The sequence below is a fragment of the Danio aesculapii genome, chromosome 21 (assembly GCF_903798145.1).
Source record: "Danio aesculapii chromosome 21, fDanAes4.1, whole genome shotgun sequence".
NCBI lineage: Eukaryota > Metazoa > Chordata > Actinopteri > Cypriniformes > Danionidae > Danio > Danio aesculapii.
The window spans coordinates 9,022,525-9,046,783 of NC_079455.1; the positions used below are offsets into that span (position 1 = coordinate 9,022,525).

The 24,259-nt window shown below is 35.6% G+C and overlaps 1 protein-coding gene across 6 annotated transcripts in view; it reads right to left on the reverse strand.

The window, feature by feature from the left end:
- The window catches only part of dbn1 (drebrin 1), a 158,309-nt gene that overhangs the window by 57,727 nt on the left and 76,323 nt on the right, over positions 1-24,259 (reverse strand). For all 6 annotated transcript variants that reach the window (XM_056446739.1, XM_056446736.1, XM_056446735.1 and 3 more), the window contains exon 2: positions 3,766-3,821. In XM_056446739.1, coding sequence (XP_056302714.1) covers positions 3,766-3,821 — 56 coding nt within the window. The remainder of the gene's footprint in view (positions 1-3,765; positions 3,822-24,259) is intronic.

Below are 24,259 nucleotides of genomic sequence, written 5' to 3' on the forward strand. Positions count from 1 at the left end.
TTATACTTCTTCGTCGAGTGATCGGCGTGACCCACGGTCCCTGCCTTGTGTGTAGCTGTGCATTTATACTTCTGCGTGGTGTTTGTGTTGCTCTGCAATAACACTTTTAAAATGTAGCTGGCAGTGGGTTTTTATGTTCGAGTTTCTTCGTGGGTGTTTTGTTTTTTCTGAATCGTAATGTACAAGTAGCTAAAACGTACTCATTTAGAGGTGAGAACTAGCTGATGTGCAGCGACTTTAATAATAAGGTAAACACAAAACAAAAGTTTCCAGCTGGAGCTCTTTCACAGGACTCGACACTTATAAACACTCGCTCCATCTGGCTCGCGGCTCTCAGCATCACACAAACTGGTCACCGCTACCAAGCCGACCAATCACGGAGCTTGCGCTACGGATTGTTGCGACGTGTAGTAACATTTTTTCAGAGGTGCATGTCAGCGTCGGCGTCAGGCACGGTGAGGGCTATGCGACTGTGTGAAGGCTGCGCCGGACCATTCACTTGCACTTGACGAGTGTCCAGCAGTTGGCACCATAAACCAAGCTTGTGTAGCACTGATAGAGTACATGCAAATGTGTGCATGTGTTTGAAAACGTAACATTCTGTAGTGCATTTAGCTTTTGTTTAAGGCTGTTTAGTGTCTATTAAGACAACATACAGGTTATTAAGTCATCATACAGTAGACATTCTTCATTGCCAACCTGATTTCACCAAGTAGGACATGTTCCTGGATTAACATCTATGTTGATCCTGGAACAACATTCCAATCAGCCAATCACAATTGAGTGATACATTTACTGTCTATGTTAAGTTTAGGCTTACGGTTTGGTTTATGCACTTCTACATGATTGTTGTCCAACTATTGTTTGCCTCTAATCTTGGGAATAATTTACAGTTATGGTTGGGGTTTAGGGGTAGGGAATAGGTACTGATTACATTTTTGAACAAAAATGATGTTCCAGGATCAACATGGATCGCATCGTACCTGGCAAAATCATGACGTCCAATCCTTTATATCATCCATCTCTTCAAGGGTTCACACTTAGCTGATAATTGATTATAAAGCTTGTTTTGCATGCTGTCCCGTGAGAGAGCCCTGAGCTCATAAGATCCTCGAGCCTGGGGCTCCCTCCCGTTTGCAAGGCGAGAGGGGAGTTTGAGCTCAGGTAAATCTCAAGAACTCCCCTGCTGTAGTAGCTAATGAACAGATAGTGTTTGCTCTTAAGAGATAACTACTTACTAGGTGCAGGTCTATGGTTCCGATTTGGGTTAGTCAATTAACCTAAGTTGTATGTTTTTGGATGGTGGGAGGAAACCGGGGAACCCGGCGGAAACTCACGTGTGCACGGGGAGAACGTGTAAACTCCGCACAAAAATGTTGGTTGGCTTGGTAAGGACTAGACCAGTGGCATTCTTGCTGTGAGGCAACAGTGCAAACTGGTCCACCGTGCCACCCATCTAGGAAAGGAGGAGGAGTAGGGGTGGAAGGTGGGATTATTTAAAACAAAGATGGCTGTTATATGGAACTTAGGGTATTTATAGTGACTTAGGAATTGTCTGATTGGTGAATCATAAATTGGATTATGTGGGACCAGCCGCAAGCAATCATAAGCATGTGATCCTCTCAAAATTAGCTTATAAATAAACTTCACTTGTTCATTGCGTGTAATGATTTTGTGTCTTCTTGGACAGTTTTAATGCTTCAGCACTGTACATGTTTGCTGCATTTAAAAAGTGTCAGCGTCTGAGTGGTGTAATTCGTCTATGTGTGATCTGATTGGAAAGGAATCACAGGACTAAATATTCTACTTAGCCAATTACCGTAGACAAGACAATTTAAGTAGTGCAGGGGTTTTCAAACTTTTAGGACACACGCCCCCCCCAAGTTTGTCCAATTTCACTCACGCCCCCCCAGGCACCCCTCCCTCGAGCCAAAATTATAATGTATGCGCAAACGTCATTCACATATTACTTGCTGCGTTTAAAGTGCGTAGAATTTATTACATTGGAAGATAAATACTCAGCTTACCTGATTCAGTGTGATGGCTGAGCCTGTTTCTGTGAGGACAACATGCTAATCTGTGGTCGAATTCCTGACACGCCTAACCGTATATCATCTTCCACTGTCAATATGAGCATGAGCCATAGCATACTTGCTTTTGATGTGCATACATACAGAAAATGCTGCTTCGCAAAGCCAAGTTCACAGAGCCCTGATGGTGTGATTGATCCAGTCAAACATTGAGTATTACATGGGCAACAATACTTTAATACGATTTTAATACGATTAAGACAATACTCTGATTAAGAGTCACCATGTAAACAGCAATTTTTTTTGATTACCCTAATCTGGCTAAAGTCATAACTGAACTAAAAAGTAATGGAATTAAGATGTGGAGTGTGCATATATTAGGGGCATTATTGAAGTAAACACTGCAATCAAACTATTACCGTCATATTACCGACTTTTCGCCACATTTTGTGATAAGATCCACACACGCGGCTGTCAGTAAAGGACCGCATACACACAGACAAACATCACAAATGCGGAAGTTTTTTTTCTTTCCATTTGACGTGCGGTATCAATAAAAGCAACACTCTTCCACCAGTCCTTCATATTCCCATCAAATACCCCAGTTTGTCACAGGGGCATGAATGAAATGTTCATGAGTAAAAGTTAGACAGCCGAACTGCAGTTAAAGTCGAGAAATTGAAGATGAAACATCCAAATTTACATGAGACTCTGCAGACGTGAATAGCCTGGTGATGCAACATTCCAAAAGCACTTCATGTAATTTTATTATTGTCTTTTTCAGGTTAAGGCAAATAACTATTACTGATGTCCATGTAAGCGTAGTCATTAGTGTCTTCAAAGTAAGTGAAAGATCCAGATGGGCATCCTGCTGATTTGATTCAGAAGGGCACTTTTTTGTCAGACGGCTCACCTGTTTGACTCATTCATTCACTGTCATTTGTTTTAAAAAGCACCCGGTCCATTTCATGTGTATATATTTAACTGGAACACATTAACTCTACAGGTGCCTGATAGTTAGCTGTGGAACTAAAGTTGATCATATTATTACCTCTCGTGAACGCATAAAAATCATCATCATAATTTACTCGAGTGCACGCCTAAATGTCTCGCTCCCCCCTTAATAGGTGCTGGCGTCCCCCTGGTGGGGCGTGCCCCACAGTTTGAAAACCCCTGAAGTAGTGAAGGCAGGTAGAAGGAAAACTAAGTAAAAGTAACGAAGTAAAAGTACTGCTACAGAACCAAAAATGTACTTAAGTAAAAGTAAACGTACACAATTTTACAGTACAATTAGGTAGAATTTCTGAGAAAAACGACATTATTACAGTGATTCAATTAACACTGATCAATTATTGTGCATGCACAGTATTCTGTAATGTAGTGTGCAAGCCAAATCCACTTCATGAAGCCCAAAACAAATGTGTAGTGGAGCAGTATACATGCTACGGTATCAGTACAGTCCATTGATTTTTATGAATATCATAGAAATTATGCAAATAACTACTAATTGTCTATGCACAAACCAACTGTGTTAATATAACATGTAATGCATTTGTCCTTCGTCAGGATACAATCGCATGGTGGAATTCACTAGCATTATCACGGTACATCAACATAGCAAATGAATGTTATCAGTCACAGCCGACTGGGTTATTGCTTGTGCTTGACTACATTCGGGTTGGTTATTATTAGATTGTCTTTTTTTAGATAGGAAGCACGTTGAGATGTTTCTTACCTCCTGATGCAGACAGGATCAAATCATTACTGTCATCTTCATATGTGTATAAAGCCCTGCAAAACAGAGAAAGAGGAATATCTTCAGTAAAGCCACAGTTTAAAGAATAACCGCAATACATCAATACAACAGAGATAAAAAAGACAGAAACATTTCAAAACAATTATGAATGATGTTAAACTTAAATAGTGTACATTTAATGTGGGAATGCACAATATATCAATACCATATGACTTTTAAAGGGATAGTTTGCTCAAAATTCACAATTCTGTCATCATTTACTCTCCCTTTACTTTTGCTACCTTTCTTTTGTTGAACACAAAGGACGATATACTGAAAAATGTTTTGTAAAAAATAGCCATTCATTTCCATAGTATTTTTTTTTTCTTCTATGGATGTCAATGCTGATTTCTTTTCACAACATTCTTCAGAATATCTTCTTTTGTGTTCAAAAGGAGAGAGAAAGTCATACAAGTTTAGAACCACTTGAGTAAATGGAGTGGTTATTTTCTTTTTTGGTTAAACTATGTATCCCTAATATTAGCTAATATTAGTATCTCCATCCATCCATCCATCCATCCATCCATCCATCCATCCATCCATCCATCTATCCGTTCTGTTATTCTATCTATTGTTCCATCCATCCCATTCGTTCTATCATCCATCCATCCATCCCCTACCATCCCTACATCCTTCAATCCATTCTATCATTCTATCTATTGTTCCATCCATCCAGTCCATCCATTCTATCATCCATCCATCCATCCATCCTAGTGTTTCCCCTACCATCCATCCATCCAGCCATCTTAGTGTTTCCCCTACCATCCATTCATTCATCCATCCATCCATTCATCCTAGTGTTTGCCCTACCATCCATCCATCCATCCATCCATTTATCTGTTCTATTATTCTATCTATTGTTCTATCCATCCATCCATTCGTTCTTTCATCTATCCATCCATCCATCCATCCATCCGTGTCTCCCCTACCATCCATCCATCTATCCATCCATCCATCCATCCATCTATCTGTTCCATCATTCTATCTCTTATTCCACCCATCCATCTATCCATCCATTCTATCATCCATCCATCCATCCATCCATCCATCCATCCATCCATCCATCCATCCATCCATCTACAGTGTGAATTAACAGTAACTGAGCTTGAATAAATTGTTGATAAAGTCCATATTTCTAATACTCCCTTTTATGGTCAAGCATGACAGTTCTATAGCCTTTAAATATTTCCTAGTTAGATTTCACCCTTCCTGTATATCATTATAGAAGATGTTTTATTCTTCCAGGATGTATTATTTTTATGATTTTGCCGCAAAAAACAAATAAAAACACAACAAAAAAACTTTCTGCTTATGAATATGACAGACAGTATAATAAAACAAACTTCTGTCAAAAGCCTGTAAATAAAAAAAATGTTGTAATGCATAAATGTAACATTTAAAACAAATAATTTCAACCAATTATTAGACAAAACAACTGAGATTAATCGTGCTTTATCTTCTAATGACCTTAATATGCCAATAATTATTCAGAGAACCATAAAGGTTCTCACAAAAAACAGTAACTCTGGGCATTTATACAATAACGGCACAATTATAATTGGAATCTGCGTAATATCATTGTGCCTGCTGCAACCATGGTACGACAACAAAGTTGTGATGATTATTATGCTGAAATAAGAGGATAGTTCCTAGCCATATCAGCGTAGAAAATAGCAAGTTTTCATTTCATCAGTCTTAGTACATGATGTAACTACAGAAGAATCAAACTTTGAAAGAGAAAATCATCAAAGCACTTTTTTTTTAAGAGAAAGACACTAATGGTCTAATCCGATTCAATAATTTATGCTAAGCTAAGCTAAAAGTGCTCTGGCCAGATAAAGTGGAATGTTCCTTTAATACTTCAGGTTATGGGTTCAAATCTAATGCACAGACGACAAACAAATAAAAAAGTTTTTATTTCCAGGTCAGCCCACGTGCATAACATCTTTATAAAACTCATCTCCACGGTTTGGACAAACAGGAATGCGTTTTATCCAGAGGGCCACAGCAGAGCAGTGTGGGTCAATGGTACTGTTAGCTCAGAGGAGAAAACAGCATTATCCTCCGTCATCTAAGAGCTCTGTGTAGGAGGATCACTAGTACTTGTTATGCTTCTAATAAAAGTGCAACTACTGCTTTTTTTCATCCCGCCTCATGCTCACCTGCAAAAGCAAGAGGATTCTAGTAATAACCGTGCATTCTGGAGCGATATCTCGAGATATTAATAAATTGTGTATGCTCAGATAAAACATACCCCAGTTTCTCTAACATGCCAACGCTTTGATGTTTTATTCCTTAAATATAAATAATAGAGATAATCATTAACATACCGAGCATGCAGCTAATCTCATTCTCCATCACTGAGATATAATGAGTGGGAGTTTGGTGCTAGAAAAGACAACAAAGAGAAGAACAGAAGTTCCAGCGCCGAGAGCTAAAGCACAAATCATGGGAAATGGGTGAAAATGGTGCATCTTGCTGTTTAGATGAACTCATGTACAGTGTGAATATATTTGCATATATATAATATTAATTCATGACTATATTTCTTTGTACATTTAAATGAAAAATTATTCTACATTGCAAATTACTTATAACCTAAAGACATGTTTTACACTTACGTCCAAATTACTGAACTAATATTTAGTTGCATTATTTTGATGACTCAACTTCTGGCACCCAGAAACAGGCATTTTAACCCAGGTAGAACATACTACATCCCACAAAATGTTTGGTTTTTAATGTCACCTCAGAAGTTTTTTAATAGGGTTAAGATCAGGGAATTTAGTTGGCCATTACATTATCTTGATCCTTTTTGCCTGAATGTTGCTTACTTAGGCAGCATGGTGGCACAGTGGGTAGGACAATCGCCTCGCAGCAAGAAGGTCGCTGGTTCAAGCCCCGGCTGGGTTAGTTGGTGTTTCTGTGTGGAGTTTGCATGTTCTCTCCGAGTTCGCATGGGCTTCCTCAGGGTGGGTTACCCCCACAAGTCCAAAGACATGCGCTGTGTAAACTGGGTAAGCTAAATTGTCCATAGTGTATGTGTGTAAATGAGTGTGCATGGATGTTTCCCAGTGATGGGTTGCAGCTGGAAGGGCATCCGCTGCGTAAAACATATGCTGGATAAGTTGGTGGATCATTCTGCTGTGACGACCCCAGATTAATAAAGGGACTAAGCTGAAAAGAAAATGAATGAATAACTGACATTCATACATATTAGTATGATTTGCTCGCCCCCTATTGAGGGGTAGGTTTAGAATCATATGCTTTCATCCGAATTAAATTGTATAAATTCTTACAAATTAGCCACTTTTCTAACAATACAAAAAATAGTTACAGTACGTATCCTTGTGAGCATTGGCTGAATTCTCTCTGCTGCTATTATTTTGAATACACGCCTTTCAATGCATTGGCAAATTACTCAGAACAAACAGTTGTTGTTGTTTTTTTAAATTTCACTGCTACATTCTCAAGACTATCTTTTGCAATGAACAAATTTCACTTATAATTCATGAAGTTACTAAGGTTGTACTACTTTTTTAACACTCTATAAGATATACTTTAGACAGTTCAACCAAATGTCCAACAAATTGCCCTTAAAATAAACAAAATCTTTAAACTATATTCATTTATTTTGGGAAAAAATTCTTCTTTTCAACATGCAAACAACAACAACAACATAGTCAAAGTCTGTTCACATACAGTAGATCCACAAAAATAGCTATGCATGCCAGGCCAGTATTTGGCAATGTCTCATTTTAAAGAAGCACATGTTGAGCACTAAAATCTGCTTAGATTGCATCAAAAGCACGAACAGTAGAGTTTATGTTAAACACTAAACAATATTTATTTTGCCAAGGCAGTGGTCTAAAAATCCAAAATGCAGGATGTTTCCCTAATGAAACTATCCAGAAGGCTTTATCAGGTTTTATACTGACAGCAATACAAAGAGACGAATATTATAATGCAAGGAGTCATGTGCAAATGTTCTGAGAGAAAACAAGCTATGCAACGTTTGGCTGCAGCCAAGTGTAAAATTACTCTACAGCTCTTCTGAAATATGAATTACAATATTCGATCTTGATGGTGGTAGAACAAAATGAACAAATATTTCCAAGAAGAGCTTGTGACGATCTCTGTTAAAATGAAAGTACTGTTAGTGATTGAAATTTTCATTTCCCAATTGATTCATTAAGATAATTAGCTTTAGCAAATGACATTTAGCAGAGATCAGTTTATGATGACATCCCAATGGCAGTATTAATTTATTGCAGAATGACAGGAGACTGACAGGAGTCAAGTATTTTATATTTTTTATTGACTACCAAGATGCTCTACTGTTTGAACGACATGGCATTTTTTTAATAAGAAATGCTGTAATGACTAAATTCACTTTTGACTTAAGCACTTGACGTTTCATTTATTCAGACAAATAGTAAAACATGTTAATCTCATCCATAACAGGAACATAATTATGCAAGCTATACTAATTGGAAAAAAATGGAATTAATACTAATAGGAATTATTTGTCTAGATTTCTGAAAAACATTGCTCCGGGTATGTTTTGCTGCACTTTTAAGAACACATTTTAAGGGCTACACTTTAAAAATGTAATAATTCAGTTTTTTCTGTTTTTTTTATGGTTATGAATTGCATTATGGGACATTTGTCGACTTCTGATCCTGAAAATTTAACTCTGCACTTTAAAAGTAACTTTTATGGACATTTTAGTAGTTTGGAACAATATATTCATTCATTCATTTTCTTTTCAGCTTAGTCTCTTTTGGAAAAATATAATGTATAAGAAATAATATAGAGAATGAAGTTCATAAAATGACAGAAAAAATACAGGCAGTTTATTACAATGTTTTCGTACTGTAATTTTCAAAACCAAACCAGACAATATATCACTTCGAACAATAAAAAGTTCAATAAAAGTAATTTTTTCAAACTCTTCAATGTCAAAAGTTGTTCTAACTCAAAAGCATAAATAAACAAACAAAAAAATATGATTCACAAAATATGAAAAACTGCTATTTTTTTACTATTTGCTATTTTTTTTTACAGTTGACAAGAGGCTACAAAAGTTAAAAAAAACATCTAGTGTATATTAAGGCTAAAAACAGCAGAAAAATGAATGGATATGTCCATTTAGTAAGTTGTATCAGATAGAATGTATAGTAGTGGAGTCCTGTTCCATATTTACACTTTCTAAGAAAGAAAAAAAAGTTGTTTCTGGTCTATGCTGAAGGTTGTGCTATTGTATGTTGTTTCCAGATCATTGCTTGGGGGTTGCTTGGAGGAAACCCTGAGCAAAAAAAAGTGTTCTAATGAGTTGTGCATTCACTCCTAGAGTAAGTGAATATATATTACCTGACAAAAGTCTAGTTGCCTATTCAGGTGTTAGGAACAACAAATAATAACTTGACTTTTAGTTGATAATTTGCTATCAGAAGTGGCTGATATGAAATGTAAAGGCCTCTAGATTACTGTACGCTTATTTAACCAAAATATAATATGATCATGTCTTGATTTGTAATGATTTAATAAGGACAGTAAGGTCTGACTTTGCTTAGACAAAAGTCTTGTCAATTAACAGAAATAATGTACAGTATAGAATATAAAGTCATGCTGCAGTGGAAAAAGAATTAATATAGTGTATGATTCCTGGAGCTTGGAGCATCCTTACATCTCTGCAATGGCTCAGTGAAATAACTTGTTAATAAAGTCATCTGGAATGGCAAAGAAGCGTTCTTGCAGGACTCCCAGAGTTAATCAAGACTTTGGATTTATCTTAAATGCCTCCTCCTTCATCTTACCCCAGACATGCTTAATAATGTTTATGTCTGGTGACTGGGCTGGCCAATCCTGGAGCACCTTGACCTTCTTTGCTTTCAGTAACTTGTGGAGGCTGAAGCATGAGAAGGAGTGCTAACCTGCTGAAGAATTTGCCCTCTCCTGTGGTTTGTAATGTCATGGGCAGCACAAATGTCTTGATACCTCAGGCTGTTGTTGTTGCCATCCAGTTTGCAGATCTCTCGCATGCCCCCATACTGAATGTAACCCCAAACCATGATTTTTTCTTCACCAAACTTGACTGATTTCTGTGAGAATCTTGGGTTTTTGCTAGTTCCAATAGGTCTTCTGCAGTATTTGTGATGATTGGGATGCAGTTCAACACATGATTCATCAGAAAAATCTGCCTTCTGCCACTTTTCCAAATGATCAACTAGAAATCAAGTTATTATTTGTTGCTCTTACAACTTGGATCAACAACAAGACTTTTGTCACGTAGTGTAGTTCCACCTGCAATTTTTTGAGTCATTTAAATTAAAATTTTAATTTGTGAATCCCATGGATTGCCTAGAACATAAATAATAATAATAATATAAATAATGTGAATAACATTGACCTCCCAGTGCAAGGTCAAGTATTATGTGTATATCCAATACAGAAAGTGATGAAAGAATCAATCCATTGCATGTGGCAGCTTAAATCCAGCAATTATTATGTTGATTATAGAGAAGCTGCAAATAAGTCACATGTTTGCTGGAAAATATATAGCCTACAGCACTAAAATAGACCTACTTGACTACGCTCTAATTGTTTTCCGTCTGAATGGTCCCACAATTAAGCATGTAGGGCAGAATCCTCAACTCTCGCCTTCACCAAACATTCCCCTTTACGAATTCAGTTCCACTTTCATCACCTCCAATCATTTCCCCTCTACTAAATATCACCCTTCCTGTCAGGGCCCCTAGCTTGAGTCATTAGGTCCCTGGTTCATTCACAGTCTGTCTCACGACCCCCCTGGCTAACATAATGTGCACAAAAAAAAAACCCACACACAAAGCCGAAAATGCCACGGCGAAGAGTAGAAAATGGGGGAAAATATGAGCAACTGAGAAACACAGCAAATGTCAGTGTCACAGAAATTATATCAGAGAAAAATAATACAGGAAGGAGGTGCAGCGCTTGCTGTTGCGCATCTATAAATATTCCATTTAAAGCAGGCTTGTTTTATTATTCATAACAGACTCTCATGACCTAGAAACGTGGCTCAGAGCGTCAGCGAGCCCATGGTGAAGCTGAGCGTGTTTTGTTGGAGCTTGGGAGTGGGGGGCTCCTCTATTGTCTGGTAGGGTGGGAATCATGTGAACAAACACTCTAGAGCCACGCTAATTAAACCATTCCCTTTAGGTGAATGAAGCATTGCTGCGTTCTCGCCATTTTAGCTCTACAAAACCCTCTAGAGATGTGTTGCTCTTTTTTTCTTGGTGTAAACCGTATAAAGTAACTTGAATGCTTGATGGCTCCTTTGATGAGAATAAGTTTATTTCTGAATACTTTTTTACCCACCATTTGATAGTTTGATTCAATTCATTCAATACATTTTTATTTCTATCGCACTTTTACAATGTAGATTGTGTCAAAGCAGCTTAACATAGAAGTTCTAGTAAAGTCCAGATTTCAGTTATTGTTCAGTTTAGTTTAATTCAGTGTGGTTTAAATTTCACTGCTGAAAGTTCAAACACTGACAAGAAAATCCATCGATGGTGTGCGAAAACATGTACACAAGAAAGATTCATTCTTGTCTAGTGTTTTGTTTTTTTTCTCTCTAAGGTAAATAAGAGTGATAAAAATTGCTTGTTTCTAACTGATCTTTTGTTGTCAATGATAATTCCATATTGACAACAATAATAGTTCCACATTTTTCCACCTTGAGTAGTTTGTTATTGTTCTTGTTCCATCTTACTTGCTTCCTTTTTGAATGTGAAATAATAATGCACTTCATTTCGACAACATGTATGTACAAAAAAGAGGATACACAAAGCAGAAAGTAACACAAGGTCTTAAAGTCTTATAAATCAACAGACAATTTAATACAGATCGTAATGTAAGATTAGTTTAGGTTGTAAAATCCTACGTCAACGTCTAACTACAGGGGTGCCTCAGGGCCCAGTTCTAGGACAATTTCTCTTCTCTATATGTATGTCATCAAAAGATGAAAGATGAAAGATGGCTTGGGTATGGCACAAATATTACTTTGCTATTCAATTCAATTTCAATTCAATTCACCTTTATTTGTATAGCGCTTTTACAATGTAGATTGTGTCAAAGCAGCTTCACATAAAAGATCATAGTAAATTGAAACAGTGTCAGTTCAGTTTTTAGAGTTTAAGTTATGGGATGACCTGCGCATCACTCCTGGCTAACTCTTCAGAAATGGCTTATACAGGAGGATTAGGCCCTTTCAATTGGGGAATGCTACACAACTACTTGTTGAAGTTCTTGTTCTGTCCTGGCTGTACAATGGCAATGCTATTCTGGCAGGCCTTCCAGCAGAGCAAATCTAATCTATAAAATCTACAGTCAATCAGAAAGATGGTTTCATATCGCTCCGATATTCAAGACACTCAACTCTGCAACTCATTCCAGCCTCAGGATTCAACCATAGATGCTCACGTCAACAAATTTGACAGACATTTCTAACTGGATAAAAGACAGTCACCTTCAGCTCAACCTTACCAAGACAGGACAGCTTGTGATTTCAGGCAACCTGACACTTAATCGCTTCTCCATCCAGTTAGGTGTGTCAATCATAACTCAACCCTTGACAAGCAGGAACCTTGGACTTATGATAGATGATCAGCTGGACTTTACACTGTTAGTACTGGCCGACCCTTCAGAATTGGCTTATACAGGCGGATTAGGGCCATCCAATTGGGGAATGCTACACAACTCCTTATTGAAGTTCTTGTTCTGTCCTAGCAATGCTCTCCTAGCAGGGCTTCCAGTCAAAATCTATGCAACTGATCCAGCAAGTGTGGTCTTTAACAAGAAAAAAAGAGCCCAAGTCACATTTCTGTTCATCAGTCCACTCTGTCATAAGTAGACACACATTCAAAGCACTCATTCGATTTAAGGTACTGATTTTTGTCTAAAAACAACCACTGGCTCTGTACCGCTAAAGTTACAATTGTGACATAAAAGCCCTACAGAAGCTTGTGCTCTCCAAGTGAAAAGTACACTGTGGTTCATCCCAAAAAGGTACAAATATAACTGACTTTTACCTTGAGACCTTTACCTAGTCTTTACCTTGCTAATTTTAGGGCTGATCATAGCATTTACATATTATTCCACTTTTGTTAGGCTGACTGCTTCTATTGTCCGCGTTTGTAAGTATTTTTAAAGCATCTAATAAATAATTGAGTGGAATATTTAATAATTCTCTTCTGCAAACCATGTAATGAATACATCTTTTATTTAATCTCCTTACATTATTTCCCTTATGCAAATCCTTCAAATATGTGAATAAGTAAAACATACATAAATCAGCCTTGTGACATTCCCCATTGTTTATTACGTGGCAGACATACTGAAATGCCTAAATGAAACGGAATCTCAAAAGAACAGAAAGTATGCACATGGAATTTGGTCAGTTTCTGCGCTGATACAGTTCATTCCATTCTGGGCTTTGGAATTTATTCCTGACCATGTCATTATAATTACTCCGCCGCACGCCTAAGCAGGGGCTACTAATCCGATTGTTTCTCAGAGGGTCGCCGTGTCCAATCTGCCCCATACCCATGACAGCACTCCTTTTTTTTCCAGGAAGCCAAAGCAATCAAACATTTCCGAAATGTTGCCTACAGCCTCTCAAACTGATACCACATGTGTAATACATCTCAGCTTTATGAGAAACAAGACACAGGTAATTTTCTCGAAAGTGAGTGCACATGTCCCTTAACGCAGAACTGAAAGTTTCTTTCCTGTTATGCAGATGAGGGAGAGGAATCGTTTGTGACATAAAAAAACAAAAGGTCACAGTGTTATAGTTCACGTGGGAATGAAAATGCTTTTTGGGCTGTGATAAGAGATTTCATTACATATTATCGGGTGTGCTCTGATGAAAACCACTGAAACTGATATTGTATATAAACAGTAGAGATTTGAGGTTGACAAACATGGTATATTCAGTGGTTGATGTCGATATTGTCAGGTTATGCTGGCATGTGTAGTTTTCATTTTCCACCGTAGTGCTGATAACGGAGTTCATTAGAATGTAATACAACTGCATAAGCCATTGCCTTGATAACACCAGTTTAATTTAAACAGAGCCAGCAACGCGGTGGCACAGTGGGTAGCACAATCGGCTCACAGCAAGAAGGTTGCTCATTCAAGCAAAACAAAAAAATAAATCCGGGTTAATGCTGTCAACCCTTCAGGTTACGCACATACACCCCACGCAGCAAAGGGATGTGGCCAAAGATGCTGTAATGTAGCAAAGAGTGGTAAAAATCTGTCCAAATGCTGCTATTTTCACAGAGCTTCTTCTGTTTCTGTATTTGTGCTTCCAAAGGACACAACACAAGAGAGAGAAGTGCTTAAATTTTTATTTTAATTATGTTCCAGAGCTTTATAAAAAAGATTTAGCTCTAGCATTTGACAAAGGAGAGCTTCCAGAATCTCAGTCCCAGTTCAGAGCTGGATTCGGCTGAAACTCCTCAAAGGAGCAGCGCCAACCATAATAGACGAAGCTGTGGATTGTGAGCCACAACCTGTAAGTATTTTTATTCGTTAAAATTGATATATTGCATGAATATTGTCTAGCGTTAATGGTACGTTGTAGCAAGGACATAAACAAGGATGTAAACAATGCGAAATGCTGTTTGGCACTGTTAACAATTAGCTACAAATTCATATTTATCCATCAAACCTTTGTAAACACCCACAATCTTCACCAGCACATGCAGTGTCTCACTATGTGTCCGCTCTCTGTGAGTTCTACATCTCAACTAACAATCTCAGAAAAGATATGTAAATGAAAAATAACATGCTTTTTTACAAATGAAGCATGAACACACATTGCTTTGCACCCCACAAACACAACGAAGCCTTAAAAATACACTCTGGACCACTCCTTTAAGCAAAAAAATTATAAATATTGCCAGATACGTTTGGCCAGGCAACAGAATGTTGACATTGTGCGCACATGCCTCGAATTTTGTGCGGAGAATGGTTTGTAAGCATACCAGGTACCAGGCTCATGTGAAAATACAACGGGAACCATACCTGACTGTTATTTGAACTGTTTGGTCTGATAGTGGAAACTATTGAAGGTGGCTTTCAGTGCGAAATTGTTCAATAATCAAAATTCTTAGAACTTTTACTTAAAACTGTCGCCTCACAGCACGAATGTTGCAGGTTTGAGACCAGGCTGGGTGTTTCTGTGTAGAGTTTGCATGTTCTCTTCGTGTTCACGTGGGTTAACTCTGGGTGCTCCAGTTTCTCCCCACAGTCCAAAGACATGTGGTACAGGTGGATTGGATGAATTAAATTGACCGTAGTGTATGAGTGTGTCTGAATGTGAGCATGTATGGGTGTTTCCTGGTACTGGGTTGTGGCTAGAAGGGCATCCGCTGTGTAAACATATACCGGAATAGTTGGCGGTTCATCACCCCAGATAAATAAGGGACTAACCCGAAGGAAAATGAATGAATGAATGAATGAATGAGCTACCATAGTAACCATAAGCATTTGTTATCATAGTAACAAACATTCAATTAACAACAATTTAACAGTAATGGGAAAAACAAAAAACAAAACATAAAATGGTATTGGCAGCTCTATCTAGCACAAAAGCCATTAACAAATAACGGTAACACTTTATAATAACGACACACTATGAATCATTTACTAAGCATTAACATCTAGTGAATTCATTATCTGTTAAGCATTAACTCTAAATTAATAAGTGTTAGTAAGCAGTTTATAACCGCAGCTACAAATGGTCTTTTCTTGACATAACCACATTTATAATCTGCTTAATAATTGTCCTTTCATACTTTGTTAATGATTTATTTTTCATTACTAGATGAAGTATTGCATTATTTACAAATTATTTGTATTCAAGAGTAGTTGGAGGTTTTTAAGATCATTCAGAATGAGTTAGTAAATGATTAATAAACTATTGAAAAAAAAACGTTTATATATCTTATCTTATATATCTTTATATATCTGATTATTCATGCATATAGTAATGGTTACTATGTATGTTAATAAATGTTTTATTAACTCAACTTCCTCCAGTTTTGTCACCTAATCTAAAGAGAAAACTATTTAGGCTTTATAAATCACTTATAATTTACAATTAAAGGCTTGGTATCAAATGAACAATACTTATATCTTTGCAATCTTATATCTTTTCAATCTTATATAAAAAGTAAAATTCCTGTAAAGTTTAAACATTGCTGAATAACAGGGGTGTCAAAATACGACATAAAATTAGATAAAACAACAACAATATAATAATGTAACAATATAATAGGATGCAATGTTTAAACTGTACAGTCGTTTTATTTTAGATGAGGTTGCAAAGATTTATTTGTGATTTGATACAGATTCATTTGTGTATCTTCAAACGAATAGAAATGAATAATGTCATTTATTTTCTTATTTCTGCATTTATTAATATACAAATTAACTATAAGTATATGCCTGAATAATAAAATATATGAATGTTAAATAGAATAGTTTGTATTAATTGATTTGAATAATGAATAGAATCATTTACTAACTCATTCTGAATGATCTTAAAAAAACAACCAACTATGCTTAAATAACTGGTTTGTAAATAATGCAATACTTAATTTAGTAATAAAAAATAAATCACTAACAAAGTCAAGAATAGAGCATTTGTAATTGCAGTTATAAACTGCTTACTAACGACGGTTGTTAATGTAGAGTTAATTCCTTACAAATAAAGAATTCACTAGATGCTAATATTTAATAAATGGTTCATAGTGTGTAGTTATTATAAAGTGTTACTCAAATGACTACACCGTAGTAACAGTACATGGAAGCTTTCATGGAATTTTAGTTTTTTTTGTGGATTGCTGTGTAATATCTCCATTCACGGATAGTGTGTGCAATATTTATTATTTTAACATTTATTATTATTATTTCACTATATTAAATGTCTTATGTTCACAAAGCTTGCATTTATTTTATATGAAATACATAAAAAAATAGGAATATTGTTAAACCAAATTACATTTTAAAACATTCATTCATTCATTTTCCTTCAGCTTAGTCCCTTGTTTATCAGGGGTTGCCACAGCTGAATGAACCGCCATATTTTAAAACAACTTTTGTCTATTATACTATATTTTAAAATGTATTTTTTTCCTTCATTCCTGTGATGCAAAGATGCATTTTGAGTAGCATTATTCTAGCCTTCAGTGTCAAATCTCTAGAAATCATCCATATAAGCTGAGTATAAGCTGTTCTTATTATTATCAGTATGCATTATCAGTGTATGATCATCTTAATCAGTAAAACTGTGAGAATATAAATAAATCATAAAACCACAAATATAGCTAGTAAAGATGAAGCAAATATTAAATGTATGCAATTTATTCTTGAGTCATCACAAAATAAAATGCACAGCACATCTTGTATAAAAAAACAGGAACACACATACACACACATACACAATTAATTCTCTGGGAAGCAATTGCCTCTTTGCGAAAACCGAAGCTCAGCAAAATATCCAGCCACAGAGGAGCTCATGCAATTAAATTCAGTGCATCGCAAATCAACTGTGGGAGGCAGATTCCACCTAAATATAATTATCAAAGGAAATAAAAATAACATCATTTAAAAGAGGCCAAAACAGCCAGTTCAGAGGAAGAACAGACAGTACTGTACAGTTTTTTAAAAAACATAAGTCTGTATATCTAAAAAAATATCTAATAAATGTGGAAAATAATCATACATCTAATTATAAAATGATGCTTCTACTCGGACCCGCTGTTGAAATATAATTATTTAGACAGTGGCTGTCACACTCCACTTTTGTTTTCATTTATTTAAACATCCACTAAGATGTCGCTAACAGGTTTGGTAAAACATATAGGCTAATATAATGCAAATATTTAGAGAAATACTCTTCCCTAGAGCTAATTTTTCTAGTAAACTAACAAGCTGTAGACACCAAATGACTTTTCTGAGGTAAAGCTAATGTGATGTGACGTTGTTTACAAGCTGTTTTACTGATGTATTTCCACGTTTGAGTGGTTAAATGAGATATGAACTGTTTATTAATGTTTATTTTGTGCTATAACTAAAAGTAATATACAGGAATTTGTCATGCCGCTTCAAAGAGTGTTGGATCTAATTAATAGTTTGTATTAATAATAAAATGGATGGAATTTCAAAGATGATTTTTAGTTGGTGGCTGGGACGGGGGATGGGGGTTGTAACCGAAAGCAACCAAATACAAGCCTTAGTGATTATTGGATTTGAAGTATGGCAAGCCATTTTATTATTAAACCTACTATTAATACAGACTAGTATCTATTAGTGGACGTATGTTTTAGTTATTAATAATTACATACACACTATGTGACAAAAGTCTTGTCGTCAATCCCAGTTGTAAGAGCAGCAATTAATAACTTGACTTCTAGTTGATCATTTGGAAAAGTGGCAGAAGGTAGATTTTTCTGATGAATCATCTGTTGAACTGAATGCCAATCATCACAAATTCTGCAGAAGACCTGTTGGAACCGGCATGGACCCAAGATTCTCATAGAAATCTGTCAAGTTTGAAGGAAAAATCACGGTTTGGGGTTTCAGCAGGATAGCGCTCCTCCTCAAACTTCAGCCTCCACATCAAAGTTCCTGAAAGCAAAGAAGGTCAAGGTGCTCCAGGATTGGCCAGCCCAGTCATCAGTTATGAACATTATTGAGCATGTCTGGGGTAAGATGAAGGAGGAGGCATTGAAGATGAATCCAAATCAGTCATTGCAGAGATGTATGGATGCAGTCCTCCAAGCTCATGGGAGTCATACACAATTTTAATTCTTTTTCCATTGCAGCATGCCTTTATATTCTATACTGTACATTATTTCTGTTAAGTGACAAGACTTTTGTCTAAGAAACGTCAGACCTTACTGTCCTAATTAAATAATTAAAAATCAAGGCATGATCATATTATTTTTTTAAATAATCATAATATAGAGGCCTTTGCCTTTCATATAAGCCACTTCTGATGCCAAATTATCAACTAGAAGTCAAGTTATTATTTGTTGTTCCTAAAACTTGAATAGGCGACAAGACTTTTATTCAGGTAGTGTACAGTTGAAGTCAGAATTATTAGCCCTCCTAAATGATTATCCTCCCTGTATATATTTTTACCTGAACTTGTTTATTAGATACTCATTCGTTACAGGTTAGGATTTTTATAGTTACTAGTCCAAATTGTAATATTACTTGTAACAGATTTCACATTTTTTCCATTGAGTATGAGAATCTGTCATTGTGATTTTACGTTTTAAAAATTAAATGTTTAAAACGGCTTGCCTTACTACATCTCCTGACAGCATGTAATTCACAACACTGTCCATTTATAGAGTGGCTTCAGCTCATGCATTTATATATGCACTGCGTTTGATGTTCTGAAGAACAGACGCTTTAACTGGAACACAGACTGAGAAAAAAAAAGGAGAAGCTCATTACAGAGAGAAATGACAAACACTTCAAAGAGCGAGGAAGCGCTAAAGATACTGAAAAAATGGCCTGAAATAGATCGGTACTTGTCGTTCTGGAGCTCACGGTTGATTAGGGCTGATGCTGGATTATCATCACCTCCGTCCCACGGCCAGATGTTCATTCATTTAATCTCTACAGCCTCGAAAGAAAAATGTGGATGTCACAGAATAGAGGGATGAAATTATTATAGTATCAGGTAGAAAGTCGTAGGATGGAATGAAAGGGGGAGGGGCTTCATTCAGATAAGTGAGTGAGTAGATCAACTGAAATTAAGATTAATTATTAACTGTAGCCATAAGTGTGTATTTTTATTTGTTTACAGCAACAAAAAAAAACATTATTTAATTATTTTTATTTAATTTAGAATATATATTTATTTTTGAATATATATTTAGTTTTTTTTTTTGTTTTTTTAAAGTTTTTTTAAAATATGTTTTGAGTTTTTCGTTTAATTTGATCTATTTTGCATTGGCAATGCAAGGCTAATTTATGTATAAAGCACATTTTATACACATTTTTATACACACACTTACTACTTTGACATGACTATTGAAATTCAGATCTGACTCCAGTATCACACCAAGATTCTTGACCTTCTTTTTTGTTTGACCTTTAGAGCCAAGGTACGCATTCACCTTGAGAACCTCACCTCTGCTCCCAAATGCAATGACTTCAGTTTTCTCTTTGTTTAACTGAAGAGAGTTTTGGCACATCCAACTGTTAATTTCATCAATGCATTGGCTTAAGTTAAATATAAATATGTATTTTTACAGGTGTACGTCAAAATGAATAAATTACACAAATATGACTATAGTGTATATATAATTTAGTAATACATCCTAACGTTTAAGGATTTTTTTTTAATATTTATTCCAGCGGATGCCCTTCCAGCTGCAACCTAACAACGAGAAACACCCATACACTCTACACTACGGCCAATTTAGCTTACCCAATTCACCTAAAGCGCATGTCTTTAGACTAGCAGAGAAACCGGAGCACCCCAGAGGATACCCACGTGAGCACGGGGAGAACATGCAAACTCCACGCAGAAATGCCAACTGACCAAGCCGGGGCTTGAACCAGCAACCTTCTTGCTGTGAGGCGATTGTGCTACCTAGTAATAATATTAGTAATAATAATAATAACAACAATAATAATAACTATTAATAATATTATCATTACAATCAAAATGGCGCTTAACATAAAAATTGGATCTCCCAAAATGTCACTGTGATAATTTTTACAAATATATAAATAAATAACATTTTGTTCTTTAAAAGTACAGTGGGTGCGGAAAGTATTCAGACCCCCTTAAATTTTTAATAATGAATGAGTGGCTTCACAACAACTCCGCGACTGTTCTTGAATGGCCCAGCCAGAGCCCTGACTTAAACCCAAGTGAGCATCTAAAAATGTCTATCCACCAATGTTTACCATCCAACCTGACAGAACTGGGGAGGATCTGCAAGGAGGATATGGCAGAGGATCCACAAATCCAGGTGTGAAAAACCCAAAAAGACTCATGGCTGTATTAGGTCAAAAGGGTGCTTCTAGTAAATACTGAGCAAAGTGTCTGAATACGTAAGACCATGTGATATTTCAGTTAATATATATATATATATATATATATATATATATATATATATATATATATATATATATATATATATATATATATATATATATATATATATATATTTTTTTTTTTTTATTTTATTTTTATTTTAATATATCTGCAAAATTTTCAACAATTATGTGTTTTTCTGTCAATATGGGGTGAAAATGAATTTAAATGATTTTAGCAAATGGCTGCAATATAACAAAGAGTGAAAAATTTAAGGGGGTCTGAGGACTTTCTGTTCCCACTGTATACTACAGTTTTGCTACAGTCATACACAAGAACCATAGACATTTCACTTTTGAGAAAGTAAGGGAAAAAAACAACAGATTTTTTTATGTCTAGTGTAATTATTTTGTCAGAATACACAAATAAGCTACAGCATGTATACTTAATAAAATCTGTGGAATCAGGGGGGATTCCAAACTATAGTACACGAAAGTGAAATAGAAAGGAAGAGAGAGAGAGAGAGAGAGAGAGAAAGAGAGAGAGAGAGAGAGAGCAGATGGAGGCATCTGGCGGTGCGTGTGCTGCGGGTCAGCAGTTGAGAGGGTTGGGGCGACACGTGGCCTTCACTCAGACAGCTGTCAGCAGGACACACAGCATGACAAAGAGATTCCTGACCGGGCTGTCAGCAAGCCTCGATATAATGTGTGAAGATTGCACATGCAGTACACTTACACACACCATTCACACCTCACACTAGAAGAACATGGAGATTCTGATGCTGAGCAATGGTGGAATTGGAAGGATGCCCATGTTTTTTGGCAGATTTGCTTGTTTTCAATGTAAACAGGACAAGCATCCTGTTTTTACTTCACCAGTTCGTACCAGAACACAATCAAGATACACAGGCTTCACAGTTTGGTATCAACTAATAGTAGAGGACTGATTGCTTTGAAGACTTATTCAATATGACAATAAATTTCAGTTGATATATTTGACCAGTTTTTGTTTCCAGTTAAAACTGACACACTGCATTCCCGAATGCAAACTCTATGGATTTGTAGGTTCTAATTAAATAGAATATTGTAGCAAATGCATAAATTTTTTTCAGTGAAGTGTTTAATGACGATTAATCTCATCCATAATAAAATGTGACTGTGCATATTATATATACACTTTATACCCCTCACAAATCTCTCTTTTAAATACATATGTTCTATAGGATGCTTTACAATATTACTCATACAATCATTTTCCTTCGGCTTATTCTCTACTTCAGTGGTTTTTATTTTCAGAGATTTCAAAGTGGAATTAACCGCCAACTTATACAGCATACTGTATGTTTTACGCAGCAGATGCCCTTCCAGCTGCAACACAGTATTAGGAAACACCCATACACACACACTACGGACAATTTAGTTTATTCAATTCACCTATAGCACATGTCTTTAGAGTGTGAGGGAAACCGGAGTGCCCAGAGGAAACTCACACAAACAAGGGGAGAACACGCAAACTCCTTTACAATGTTATATTTGTGCATATACATTAGATTAATCAGTACTGAAGCCAAATCTAGAGCTAATCTAACAAAATAAATTAGAATAACGGTCCAAAAATGAGTAGCCTAAATGTATATGTTAGGGAGAAATATTAAATAAAACTTTAAAAAGAGCATAAACCAAGAAAAACAAAAAATGAATCAAATTTGGTTTAATTTTTTTATTTTTAAAAAATCTTTTTATTTATTATCTAAAGATGCTCAATGACTAAAATGTTATTTTAATAAATATGTATGCTTATTAAATCTGTTTTGTTCAAATGTGCCAAAATATATTGGCTATGTTCAAAATGGATAAAAATATTCATTTTCAGACATGTATATATTTGAGTTAGGGCTGCACAATATTGGAAAAATCTGACATTGTGATGTTTTGGTTTTCTGCAATATATATTGCGATATGAATACAATTTCATCCAATGGCTTATTTTTGGTAAGAATTTAGGTACAGGAATTGAATAATCAAATTTAAAATGGCACTGCATAGTCTTCGTTGTATAAATAATTCTATAACATTTTTTTTAAATTAAACTTATAAGTGGTACAATTCCTTGTACCTGAATGTCATAAACTTTTTTGATATTCTCATACAGTCACACGACTTAAAAATACATGCAATTGATATACTTTTGCTCCATTATTTATGGTAAAAATGACAGATACAGTATCATGTTCTAAACAGAGGCTCCTGGTGAATTATTATCCCAAATCAACATTGCAGATCTTGCAATGTGACTATAGCTAATGCACACACCGCGATATCAATGCTAAAACTATATATTTTGTAGACCTAATTCGAGTATATATATTTGCATATTTAAAAATAAATCTGTATTTGCTTTGTATTTTCTGTATGTTGTCTTTATGTATAAATAATTAATATACACAGTACACACACACATACATATATTATGTACTGTACTGTAAATAATACAAACGTTTGAATGCTAGTAATAGCAATTAATAATTTAACAGCTCGACAAAAAAATTGTTTTCGATTACATTTAGTTGAATGTAAAGCTAAAATTGCTAAAAAAAGAATAAAACCTATAAACCTTTAATAAAATAGCACAATAGTACAACATAAATTATAAAAAAACTCAACAAACTGTATTTTTATACAAAAATAAAACAAATATTCTAGATAAAAAATAACAAGTAAATAAGTATAAATGTTAACCTAAAATAACATTCATTCATTCATTTATTCTCTTTCCCTCGGCTTAGTCTCTGTTTCAGAGGTCGCCACAGCATCACATCTATTCCAACATATGTTTTACGCTGCGGATGCCCTTATAGCCATAACCCAGTACTGGGAAACATCCATACACACTCATTCAGACATTCATACGATACGGCAAATTAAGTTTATTCAATTCACCTATACCGCATGTCTTTAGACTGTGAGGTAAACCAAACCACTGACCTTCTTGCTGTTAGACGACATGGCTAACTACTGAGCTACCATGCTGCCTTAATATAAAATTATATTCAAATATAAGCATTATTTTTGCCTGTGCATTAAATGACTGCTGATATCATCCAGAATTGTTGCATCACTAATAAATATGGATTTAACATAAAACACGGCTGTGGATTTTCTTCACCGTCTCTCATCACTCATCAACTCTTTTCTCCCAGACAGTTTCCCTCAGACCGTCTTAAAATCCCCAAATCAATAATTCACGCTCAGCCTCCACAGCAAAAGTGTTCTTAGCCAGAAGTGAAAAGCTGCTGACTTATTCATGACAGGAAGC